The sequence below is a fragment of the Aotus nancymaae genome, unplaced genomic scaffold, assembly GCF_030222135.1.
Source record: "Aotus nancymaae isolate 86718 unplaced genomic scaffold, 86718_ANA_hifiasm-v0.15.2.pri h1tg000065l, whole genome shotgun sequence".
Lineage (NCBI taxonomy): Eukaryota > Metazoa > Chordata > Mammalia > Primates > Aotidae > Aotus > Aotus nancymaae.
In genome coordinates, this window is record NW_026988480.1 from 5240741 (window position 1) to 5253901 (window position 13161).

At 35.4% G+C, this 13161-nt stretch overlaps 1 protein-coding gene across 1 annotated transcript in view; it reads right to left on the reverse strand.

Moving 5' to 3' along the window:
• The window catches only part of SPMIP7 (sperm microtubule inner protein 7), a 53921-nt gene that overhangs the window by 24917 nt on the left and 15843 nt on the right, over positions 1 to 13161 (reverse strand). The window contains exon 3 of the mRNA XM_012458749.2: positions 1216 to 1292. Within this exon, the coding sequence (XP_012314172.2) occupies positions 1216 to 1292 (77 nt within the window). The remainder of the gene's footprint in view (positions 1 to 1215; positions 1293 to 13161) is intronic.

Here is a 13161-nt window from a genome sequence, read left to right on the forward strand (position 1 = left end):
TGACAGTCCTGGCAATTACAATTGCTTAAAGTGTCCCACAAGATCTGGTTCCTAGCACTTCTCTGACCTATTCTTTTGCTACTCCCACCTTTTATCCTACTGTTACCCTACTCCAGGCACCCTGGCCTTTTGTCCTTCCTTAACATCTTAAGCACACTTCTGACCTGTGGCTTTTGCTCTATATTCCCTCTTCTGTGAATAGAGTCACTCCAAGTCTCTGCATGGCTGCTCTCTCAACTCTTTCAAATTTCTGCACACCCTTCATCACCTGGAAAGGTCTCCCACATCTCCTGCTTATTACTGATGCTTGCTACCCTGGACATGTGGGACTCCTGATTTTGTCGTCCTGTTCTACCTTCTCTTTCTATTTCCTAGACTTATCTGTCACTTTCTAAGATATGGTCTATTTACTTTCTTAGTGTGCTTGTTTATCACTGTCTGTTTCCCTTTTGATATGGTTTGGCTGTGTCTCTACCCAAATCTCACCTTGAATTGTAATAATGCTCACCTATCTAGGGTGGGGCCAGGTGGAGATAATTGAATCACGGGGACAGTTTTTCCCCCATATTGTTCTCATGGTAGTGAATAAGTCTCACAAGATCTAATGGTTTACATAAATGGGAGTTCCTCTCCACAGGCTCACTTCCTGCCACCATGTAAGATGTGAATTTGCTCCTTCTTACCTTCTGCCATGATTGTGAGGACTTCTCAGCCATGTGGAACCGTGTCAATTAAACCCCTTTCCTTTATAAATTGCCCAGTCTCAGGTATGTCTTTATTAGCAGCATGAGAACAGACCAATTTACACGTTTATACTGAGAGCCCCTGAGAGCAGAGATCTTTGCCTACTCACTGATGTAGTTCATAGTCTAAGATGTAGATTCATAACAGGTACTCAACGTATTTGTCGGCTGACTCAATGAATTCTCCCCCTTTAAGCTTTCTCTGTCTTGGCTTTCTAGGATGCTGTACTCTTATCCCCGCCTCCCCCTATGACCATTTACTTTCTGTTTGGTTTTATTCTTCCATCAAGCGTAAGTGTGCCTTAAGACTCTTCCTTGAATGTTTATTTTAGCTATCGGTGTAAGTAAATGTCTGTGTTTGATGTTCTCTGGGTCACTCCTAAGATCCATTATTGTAGACATAAAGAGGATGTGTCATGAAGGAAAAAGAAATGTATTCCAAAATCAAAATTCCACTGGGAAAAATGCTTACTTTTGTGTAGAGGACTTGTAAAATGAGTCCTTTGCATTACATTTCTTGTTTGGTAGAACAAGTGGTTCACCTTCAACCTAGAAGGCATGAAAAATAAGTTTAAAGAGACCAATAGAAATTGCTATTGTTTTCTAGTCATCATGTTTTATTTTGGGTTCCTCTTTCTTCCTGTTTCTTCTTTCAAGCACCTCTCAGATTAACCAGATTTAACGCTTCCCTACTTTTCCTCTTCTGCTTAAGGAATTTACATTGTTTTATTGTCATGCTCATTAAATTAAAACTCAGAAAATGTATATTAAAGTTAATGGAAAGTAAGAATTTAAGAGAAAGCTGTTGAATTGGAAACATCAGCAAATACTCAGTTTTAGCAAAATGTAATTAAAACATTTTAAAAACGTATTGTCCTGTCTTCTAATAGGACATAAGGAGATTAGTTATGAGATATTTTCCTCTCTCTTCCACTGATTTTATCGAAATTAATTAACTAATTATTGTTATAATCATTATTATCTTTAATGGTTACTATTTATTTTAATTTTCAATGATACCTTACCAATTCTTTGCCTCCTTTTGCTTTTTTATTGTACTTGTTTTTTCTCCCTCAGGGACTTGGTTCCATTTTCTTTTTGCTGAAGTTCAATTTTTATTAATTTTTTTTCAAATGTAAACTTTTTCTAGTTCTATTTTTAATTCACTCTCAGTTTTGAAAAATGTTCTAACTTAGGTATAGAATTCTAGTTCAATAAAGTTATGATTTTCTAGTAACAAACGTATCTCATTGACTTTGAGGATGTATTGTTGTTTTTAAAATACACAGAGTTTAATTGTTTGCAGGTATTCTGTTTTTCTCCCTTCTGCTTATATTTAGGATATTATCTTTGTCTTGCGTTTTGTTTTTTTTAATTACAGATTCAAAGTAATTTGTTTAGGAGAGGATATGTTTTTGTTCAGCTGGCTTAGGACTTGTTATACTTCTTCAATCTAAGAATTCATGCCTTTCATCAAATAGTTCTCCATCTTTATCTATTTATTGTCAATGAATTATCATTATTCTCTTCTTTTAGAATTACTATCAGACAAATATTGGACTTTTCATCCTGTCCTTCATGTCTCTTAATTCTTGCATTTCTTCATCTCTAACTTCCATATGTACCTTCCGTTCTGCTACTATCAGCTTTCATATTTTTATAATGTATTTGTATTAACACATAATAGATATGCAAATTTGGGGGGTACATGTAATAATTTGATACATTCATATAATTTGTAAAATTCAAATCTAGAGCAATTGGAATATCCATCACCTTAAATATTTATCTTTTCCTTATGCTAGAAACATAAATTATTCTCCTCTAGTTATTTGAAAATGTGCAACAGATTATTGTTAACTGTAGTCACCCCACTGATATGTCAAACATGGTATTATTTATTGAATCTAACTGTATATTCGTACCCATTAATCAACCTTTCTTTATCTCCCCTCCACACTCCCTTTCTTGGCCTCTGGTAACCACCAATTTACGCTTTATCTTCATGAGATCCACCATTTTAACTTTCACATATCAGTGTGAACAAGCAATATTTGTCTTATGTAGTTGGCTTACTTTATTTAACATAATGACCTCCAGTTCCACCCATGTTGGTACAAATGACAGGATTTTATTCTCTTTTATGGCTGAATAATATTCCATTGTATCTATATACTCCATTTTCTCTACCCATTCATCCACTGATGGACACTCAGGTTGATTCCACATTTGACCTAATGCAAATAGGGCTGCAATAAACATGGGAATGTAGATATCTTTTCGATATATCGCTTTCCTTTCTTTTGGATATATACTCAGTAGTAGAATCACTAAATCATATAGTACTTCTAGCTTTAGGATTTTGAGGAACATCCATACTGTTTTCCATAGTGCTGTACTGATTTACATTTCTACCAACATTGAATGAAGGTTTCCCTTTCTCTACATCCTTACTGGCATTTGTTATTCCCTGGCTTTTTAATAAAAGACATTTTAACTAGTGAGATGATATCTCATTGTGGTTTTAATGTGCATTTCTCTGATTAGTGCTGTTGGGCATTTTTTCACATATATATGTGTATACACATATATATGTGTGTGTTTATATATATATATCTATACATATATATATAGAGAGAGAGAGATTGAGAGAGAGAGAGAGAGAGACTTGTTTGAGCTCCTTATATACATTCTGGTTATTAATTCTTTGTCAGATGGGTAGCTTGCAAATACTTTCTCTCATTCTGTGAGTAGTCTCTTCATTTTTTTGTTTCCTTTGCTGTACAGAGCTTTTTAGTTTAATGAAGTCCCATTTTTTTCTATTTTTACTTTTGTCAACTGTGCTTTTGAGGTCTTACACAAAATATATTTGATCAGACCAATGTCCTAGTTCATTTCCTCAATGCCTTTTTTTCTAATAGTTTCAGAGTTTCTGATCTTAAACTTAAATCTTTCATTTTCACTTGATTTTTGTATATGGTGAGAGGTAGGGGTTTAGTTTCGTTTTTGTGCTGATGGCTGTACAGTTTCCCCAGAACTATTTATTGAAAAGACTGTCCTTTTCCCATTGAATATTCCTGCACCTTTTGTTGAGGATGACTTGGTTGTAATTGTGTGGATTTATATCTGGGTTCCCTAATTGGTTCCATTGGTCTCTGTGTCTGTTTTTATGCTAGTACAATGCTGATTTGGTTACTATAGTTTTGTGGTATATTTCGAAGTCAGGAAGTGTGATGTTGCTAGCTTTCTCATCTTGCACAGTATTGCTTTGGCTATTCTGGGTCTCTTGTGCTTTCATACAAATTTAGCATTTTTTTATATTCCTGTGAAGAATTAACTTTTCTGTTTATGATTTTCTTTTTCACTTTTTTCTAGTCTGTGTTTAATCTTATTTATTTTTTTTTTTAAAAAATTAAAGGCCGAGGGCTGTGGCTCACGCCTGTAATCCCAGCACTTTGGGAGGCCGAGGTAGGTGGATCACGAGGTCAAGAGATCGAGACCATCCTGGTCAACATGGTGAAACCCCGTCTCTACTAAAAATACAAAAAATAATTAGCTGGGCATGGTGGCGCGTGCCTGTAATCCCAGCTACTCAGGAGGCTGAGGCAGGAGAATTGCCTGAACCCAGGAGGCGAAGGTTGCGGTGAGCCGAGATCGCGCCATTGCACTCCAGCCTGGGTAACAAGAGCGAAACTCTGTCTCAAAAAAAAAAAAAAAAAAAAAAAAAAAATTAAAGCTATATCTAGCAGAATAATTAAATAATGTTCTCCTTTACTCCATTAGTATGTTAAATCACATTGATTAATTTTTAATGGTAAGCGAATATTTGCATTCCTGAGATAAACTTCACTTGAGCTATCTTTTCCATAAATTATTGTTTTTTATTTGCTTTGTAAAGATGTTTCTGTTTACATATATGAGGAATATTAATCTATGATTTTCTCTCTTTTTTGTAATATCTTTGTCTGATTTTGTTATACGAGGTAAACTTAGACTCCTAAAATTGTTTGAGAAATGCTCCATCTTTTCTTTTCTGAAATAACCTATGTAAGATTGGTGGTTGTTTTCTAGAATGTCTGATAACATTTATTAGTTAAACTATCTAGGCCTGAAGTTTTCATTGTGTTAAGTCTTTTGATTTAAAAAATAAAACTTCATATATATATATATATATATATATAATCATTTACATATTCTATTTTTTTCTAGTATTAATTTTGTTAACTTGTATTTTTAAAGATTTGTTCATTTCGTCTAAGTGCTAAATTAATTGGCACACATAAGTTTATAATATTCTCTTATCTTTCTTTGAGTATCTGTAGTAATAATCCTTCTTTCTTATATTGGTAATATGTATTCTCTTTTTCTTGATCAGACTAACAATAGGTCTATCACTTTTGTTAATCGTTTCAAAGGAAAATCTTTGGGCTTTTGAAAATATTTAACTGAAAAATAAATGTATATATTCAAGGTGTACAATGTGATGATTCGATACACGTATACATTGTATAATGATTACCACAGTCAAGTTAATTAACACATCTGTCACTATCCATTGTTATCATTTGTGTGTGTGTATGTGTATATGTGGTGAGGATATCACAAATCTGTTCTCTTGTCACATTTCAAGTAAAAAATACGGTATTATTAACTATAGTCCTCATACTGTATCTCCGGATTTAATTCATCTTAAAACTGGAAGTTTTAAGCTTTGACCAACATCGCTCATTTTCTCCACCCCCAGCTCCTGGAAACCACTGTTCTACCCTTTGCTTCTATAAGCTTGACTTTTTAAGATTATAAGCATTTTATAAGTAAAATCATGCAGTATTTCTGGTTCTATGTCTAGTTTATTTCACTTACAATGTCCTCCAGGTTCATCCATTGTTGTTGCAAATGGGGGGTTCTTTTTCTTTTTATCACTGAATAATATTCATATATATGCATATGTATATACACATATATACACACACACACACATCTTATTTTCTGTATCCATTCATCTGTCTATGGACACTTACGTAGAAAACAACTTTTGGCTTTTCAAATTTTTTCTTTTGTTGAATCTATCCCCCATTTCACTATTTCTATTATTATCATTTTTTAGTTTTCTTCCTTCTTATTTTTAGTTTAATTTAATCATTTTTCTAGTTTCTTTTATTTCTTCTTTTTTTTGAGACCAAGTATCACCTTGTCACCCGGGTTGGAGTGCAGTGGTGTGATCTCAGCTCACTGCGACCTTCACCTCCTGGGTTCAAGCGATTCTTGTGCCTCAGCCTCCTGTGTAGCTGGTATTACAGGTGCCTGCCATCACATCTGGCTAATGTTTGTATTTTTTAGAAGAGATAGGGTTTCACCATATTGGCCAGGCTGGTCTTGAACTACTGACCTCAAGTGATCCACCTGCCTCAGCCTCCCAAAGTGTTGGGACTACAGGCGTGAGCCACCACGCCCAGCCGCCAGTTTCTTAATATTGAAATATTATCATTAATTTTAGATCTTTCTCATCTTCTAAAGTAAGCAAGTAAGGCTAATTTTTCTTCTTAACAGAGTTTTAACTGCATTGTATAAAATCTGGTATGTTTTATTTTGCACTCAGTTTAAATATTTTCTAATTTATCTTGTCACTTCTTCTTTGACATGTGGGTTATTTAGAAGTGTGTTCAATTTTAAAATATTTAATATTTTCCTAGATGTCTTGTGGTTATTGATTTTTAATTTGACTCTGTGGTGGCTAGAGAACATATGTGGGATGAATTCAATACTTTTAAATGTATTAAGACTTGTTTTATGTACCCACATATTATCTATAGTAGTAAACATCTCATGTGCATTTGAAAAGAATACTTAGCATTTGTTTGGTGTAATGTTCTATAAATATCAACTACCTGAAGGTGACTGATGTGTTGTTTAGATCTATGTATTTACTAGTTGTTTTTTCTAGTTTCTTCATCAAGTACACAAAGATGTTAAAACCCCCTAAGGTGGTCGGTGGAATTGTGTATTTCTCCTTTTTTGGTCTGTTATTTTTGCCTCATGTGTTTTGAACCTTGGTACTAGGTGCATATACATTTATGATTGTTAGGTTTTCTTGACAAATTAACCATTTTATAACTAAGACATGACTCTATGTTTTGTAACACCTCGAAATCTATTTAATCTGATCTCAAAATAGCCACTAAAGCCTATTTATATTTTATTTACATTGTATGTATTTTTCATTGACTTACTTTCAATGTATTTGTATCTTTACATATCAAGTATATCCCTTGTAGGTAGCATATAGCTGTGTCTTGCTTTATTATCTATTCTGACAATGTCTACCTTATAATTGGAATGTTTAGTATATTACCATTAATGTAATTATGATAAATTTAGATTAAGTGTAGCATTTTATTGCTGGCTTCTGTAAAACCTTACATTTCTGTTTCTCTGTTCCTTTTTTTCTGCCTTTTTGGGAATTATTTAAATTTGTCTTTTTGCTTTTTTAGAGTTCCAATTTAAGCCATCAATTGGCTGTTTACTTCTTTACATTGCTCTTTAGTGACTGCTCTAGAGAAAACAATGTGCATCTTTAACTCTCCACAGTTCACTTAGAGTTAACATACCACTTCCCATAACATGTGCAAACATTGGAACCTTCTGTTAATTTATCACAAGCTTTCATCTCTTACTCTACAGTTGTCATACATACATTCAGAGGTCAATATTATACTTTTACTTAAAACAATCATATGGACCTTAAATTAAAAGGAAAAAAAAGTAATTATTAGGCAGGATTTCTTTTAGTGTACCTTTGTTGGCAATAAATTTCCTTCATTTCTTTACCTGAAAATTTGTTTTTAATCATTTTTATATATTCACATTTAAACCCCCGAATATATCCATGTTAAAATCTCTGGAACCTGTGAATATGTTACTATTAAAAAGAAAGCCCAGGTGCTGTGGCTAATGCCTGTAATCCCAGTACTTTGGGAGGCCTAGGCAGTGGATCACCTGAGGTCAGGAGTTCAAGACCAGCCTGGTCAACATGGTGAAACCCCGACTCCACAAAAATACAAAAATTAGCTGGGCGTGATGGCGAGTGCCTGTACTTCCAGCTACTTGGGAGGCTGAGGCAGGAAAATCCCTTGAACCCAGAAGGTGGAGGTTGCAGTGAGCTAAGATTGAGCCAGTGCACTCCATCCTGGGTGACAGAGCGAGACTCCATCTCAAAAAAAAAAAAAAAAAAAAAAGTAAAAAAGAACCTTAGACAAATTAAATTTAACAGAGTTTAATTGAGCAGGAAAAAGGATTCGTAAACGAGGTAACACTCAGCGCAAAAGCAGTTTAGACAGTTCTACTGCAAAACGTGGGCAGGGAATATTTATAGCCAGAAAACAGAAGTGACATACAGAAATAGCCTACTTGGTTACAGTTCAGTGTTTGCCTGAGTTTAACATGTTTTGCTGGTTTGTAGCCTGTGATTGGCTGAAAGCTAGGCTGCTATGATTGGCTGCAACACAGCTGCATGTTGTAAGAATTTACTTACAAGTTGTTAGGTTGCAGTTGGTTCACATATAATTTAGATTACAGTTAATTACATACATGGACTAGTTTCAGGTCAAATCTAATTTAATTTAACAATTCTTCTCTTTTGCTCACTCACTTCTGAGAGATTGACCAAAACCTTGGCCACTGACACTCCTTTCTGTCACCTTCATAATGGATTATCTGATGCCTATATAAAATTAACAATTCATAGTATGAAAACACTTGAATGATTATGTTTCCTCATGTTTTTGTTACTCTAACTGTAATGAGATCTTTTGATGTACAACAATGGCTACATATGAGCATTTAAGATTCTTAAGGGATGTAACACATGAGAGAGGCCACTATAATGGCTATCAGGAGGATAACGTAAAGACACTGAAGTACACTATTTAACAGGAATCTCCATGAACCAAACTCATCAGAACAAACAATTCAAAATTCAGGCAATAAAGACAGTTCAGAAGTATTTAAGTCTTGCTGGTCATAGTCTGTGTTTGGGGTGGAGTGGCAATTAAGAACCATAGTTTGTTGTAAAATGGTCTGATTTAAATAGGTATCTATTTTAGTAGTTAGCCTGGTAATATCGATCATCGTAATCTGGAGATGATTAAATGAAACATAGAGATGAGAAAATCTTAGACTAGAAAGGGTTGCCATCCACCATTCAGGATGCCTGCAAACCAGCTGTTAGCTACTCCCATAAACACATCATGTGTTTCTTTCCCATGAGAAATGTCCCTGGTGCATTTGGTGGCAGTGTCTACAGGAACAGCAGTGTTGGCTACCTTTTAAATTAAGCTTGTAGTAGTAGTAAAACCAGGGGAGAGATAAGTGCAGCATTCAATGGGATATCAGTATATTTACATGTTATCTGGTTGGATAGAAGCTTTGCATAGAACCATATGCAAGGTCCCAACATAAGCCAAGAAGAGATCTAAAATTGTAGGGTGTTCCATTAAGTGTTTTTGCTGAACATGATATTTTTTATCAACCTTCGGGAAAGTGGCTTCTACCCATTTGCACCCTGGGAAATATAATTGGCTTACAAATTTCAAAATTTTTTCCCAAGTGATGGATTATCTTCAAGTTCCATATGTCTGGCACCATCTACACCAAGAAGAGCATCCAGGAACCTTATTAGAAACTTTTCTCAATGGAAACTAACTTATCTTCATTCCATTTTAAGGTTAGTAGTAATTTTGGTTATTGATCCCTTTGGCCTTTGATTATGGAAGGTATTATGGAAATTTTCAGAGAAAGCTATTTGGAAGACAGGAGTGAGCCAGGACAATCAGCAACATATGAACCAGAAAGGAGGCAGAACACAGTAAATAAATTCTTCTCAGACCCAATAAATCTGCAGGCCCCCAGGAGCTGGAAAAGAGGGCCACCTGGTGGCATGTGAGCAGAGCCTAGTTACATTTTATCATCCATAAACCCACACAGCTCCTGCGCCAGGTCCAGTGAGTAATTTACTTTCTGTGTGTGGTCACTTTAGAGCATGCTGGAAGGATGCATAACCACATTCAGTGGAATGAGACCTTACTGGATTTAGTCCAGTGACATCACACAAGCAATTATTTGTACCCACCTAAGTGATACCCAAGTCTTGAGTATGCAATGCCTGGAAGCTCAATATACCTTTTGTAGGCATCGCTTGAATAGTTGTTGTTGTTTTTTTTTAGTATATATTTGAAGGCCATTCTAACGGGAAAGCTCAGAGTACTGTTTTTAAAAACAATAGAAAATCAAGTGGCAATGATGTCTCGAATATCAACTTCCACTCCTCCTTTGAGGTTTTAGCATGACTGTCACTGGTAACACAGACAGGCAGTGGCATTAGTGGAATCATTTGCTGATTTAGGGGCATTAGCTACAAATTTAACAGTTGTTCTGATTTCTTACTAGAACATAAACTTGTGCTAAAGCCATCCACAAATTACAGTCCATGGATTTTCCTGTAAAGAAAGGGGAGGATTAGGATGGCAGAAATAGGAAAAAGAGGGAAAACGATAAGGTTTTTGGTTTTCATGATGTCAGAAAAGTCTTGATCCACGGCCTTACGGTAGCCGTCAATGTCTGGGATCCCATCTGCTTCCGGGTAAAAGTTTCCCTGGCCAGATTTACCTTCAAGTCTCAAACAGATCTACGTTTCCAGGAATTTGGAGGGGACCTTTTGAGTTGTAAGATGTGAACCCAAGGTTTAAGTCTTTGATATTGTTTAAGCCTTTGATATTTGAAGTGTTGGTGGCAAGAAGAACTTGGTATGATCTCTTCCAATGGGGAGGAGACCATGGTTTCAATGAGGTCTCTGATGTCGTTTTCAGAAGATCCGATCTCCAGGTTCTAGATTTGGAAAGGTTTGGTTGTTCTCACTCTGTGGGTTATGGAAAACCTCCTTTACCTGGTGAAAATACACTTATGCATAATGCATTAAAGTCTGCAGTATTCAGTCATATCAGAGTTTAGGAGAACGGAAGATACACGAGGTTCTACTATTAAGGGCATATGCCTTCCAGGAACTATTTCATAAGAAGTCAGTTGATGTTTTCCATTGGAGGTAGATCTGATTACCATTAAAGCCAAGGTAATATCTTTGGCCACTGCAATCAAATTGATTCAGTTAACTTTGCCAATTTCAGCTGTAAAATGCCATTTGTCTTTTGACCTTTCCAGAAGACTAAGAGCAATAGGGACAGTGGTCATGCCATTTTAGGCATAAGCTTATTCAACTGCTTTCTCAATTGTCCACTGAAATAGGTTCCTCTGTGCTGGAGATTTCTTCAGGGATGCCCCATAAAGGAAATATATTCTTAATAACTTCTTAGTTACCATCATAAGATCAGCTTTTCCAAATGGAAAAGCTTCTATCCAACCAGATAACATGCAAATATACTGATATCCCATTGAAAATGACAGTTGGATAAAGTCTGATAGTGAAAATATGCCACCTGAAGTTTTTATTGTTTTGACAGGATTATGAGTTTGACAAACCAAACATTGGTTTTAAACCATTTTATCAGTTTGATAACAGTTACCACACCAGTATTTGTTCATAATTTGGATCATTCTGTCTGTTTCATGATGAGTTGTAGAGTGAAGAGTTTTGTGGAGTGCAGAACTTTTAACAGTAGAAGCTTCAAGGACTCAGGAAGCACGTGAAGGAAATATTAGGCACCCATCTGAGAGCTCTTTGAGTTCACGTTTAACACTGAATTTACATCCTTTCGGATACCAACTTTGTTTTTCCAAATCAGGTGCATTTCACTGTTTGTTAAATAGGTAACCATAGGGGAGTTGACTTGGATGAATCTTATAGAGTTTATTCAAATTGTATATCCTAACAGTTTCAGCACTAGCTGATTTAGCACAGAAATCTGCCAGGGAATTCCTTTGATATTCAAGTTTAGTTTTACAGCTATGAGCTTCAATCTTAATAATGGCAGTTTTTGACAAGAGGATAGCAAAAAGAAGTACATTTTCTTGGAGACTGTTTTTGATGGGGGGTCCCACTAGAAATAAGAAGCCCTCTTTGTCTTTATAACATGCCAAAATCATGGACTACTCCAAAAGCATAAAACTATCTGTATAAATATTTGCTGACTTGTCTTTAGCTATAGGTACAAGCTCAGAAGAAACTGAGTTAAATTGGGAAAGTTGTCTTCTCCATTAACTCATTTCAGGTGGTAAGGTTGTACCCTGCGTAGAATTTTCCTTCTGGGTTTTATAATAAGACCCATCAACCAAAAGTATCGACTCAGGACTATCAAAGGGATTATCTCACATTTGAACATGAGGAGCCACTATTTCTGACACTACAGTCACAATTGTGGTCTTCACCTGAATGAGGCAGAGGAAGCAGAGTAGCAGGGTTAAGTAAGTTGCAGCATTTTAGATAGAGGTTAGAAAGAGACAGGAAAAGAATTCCATAAGATATTAGTCTACTTGCTGACAAATGCAGAGTTTGACTGGAATTCAACACATATTTTTTGCAGTGTGCAAGACTTGCAAATAAAGCTCATGTCCTAAAAGTGGCTCAGATGAAACTACCAATCTGGCTGCTGCTGCTACTGCTTTTAAGCAATTAAAATACGCCTTAGCGACTGAGTCCAATTGTAGGCTATAATATGTGATTGACCTCTATTTTCCCTCATGTTTTGGGTAAGTACTCCTAATGCCTGAATGTTATTTTCAGGAATGAACAGGGTGAAAAGTTTAGCATAACTTGGAAGTCCTAACACTGAAGGCTGTTGTAAAGTTATTTTCATTTGCAGAAAAGCCTGCTCATGGCTGTTTTCTCAAGGTAAATTCTCTGATACGGAGTTTCTAGTAAGCTAATCCAATGGAGAGGCCATTAGGGAAAAATATGGGACCCAACATCTGTAGTATTCTGCAAGCCCTAGAAAGCTTCTCATTGTTTTTTTGACTGTGGGCCAGGAAAAGCTTTGAAAAGTTTTTATTCTCTCAGGCAAGAGGAGAATTGCTTTGACACTCAGGTTATGTCCTACAGAGTGAGCGTTTTTTTTCCATAAAAACAGAAGTTTCTCCATTAAAACATTGTGACCTGTATGAGATCAGCAAGTGGCTATAAAAAGGATATTGAATTTTTCCCCTCTTCTGAAGAATAGTCTTGGTTATTTCGGATTCTTTGCTTTTATGTACCTATTTTTTTAAATAACTTTTCAAAATCCCACAAAAATACAGTTAAGGTATTGATTTAGATTTTCTCTCAATACATTTAGTACTTTTGCTATAGGACTCTTGAATATAGTTTTATAGACTTTTTACTCAAAGCGAATAGTTTTTGATACAATTTTAAGTGATAGCTTAAATGTTTTAAAACTTTCTGCTTCTTACTGATATTTAGAATACAATAAATGAA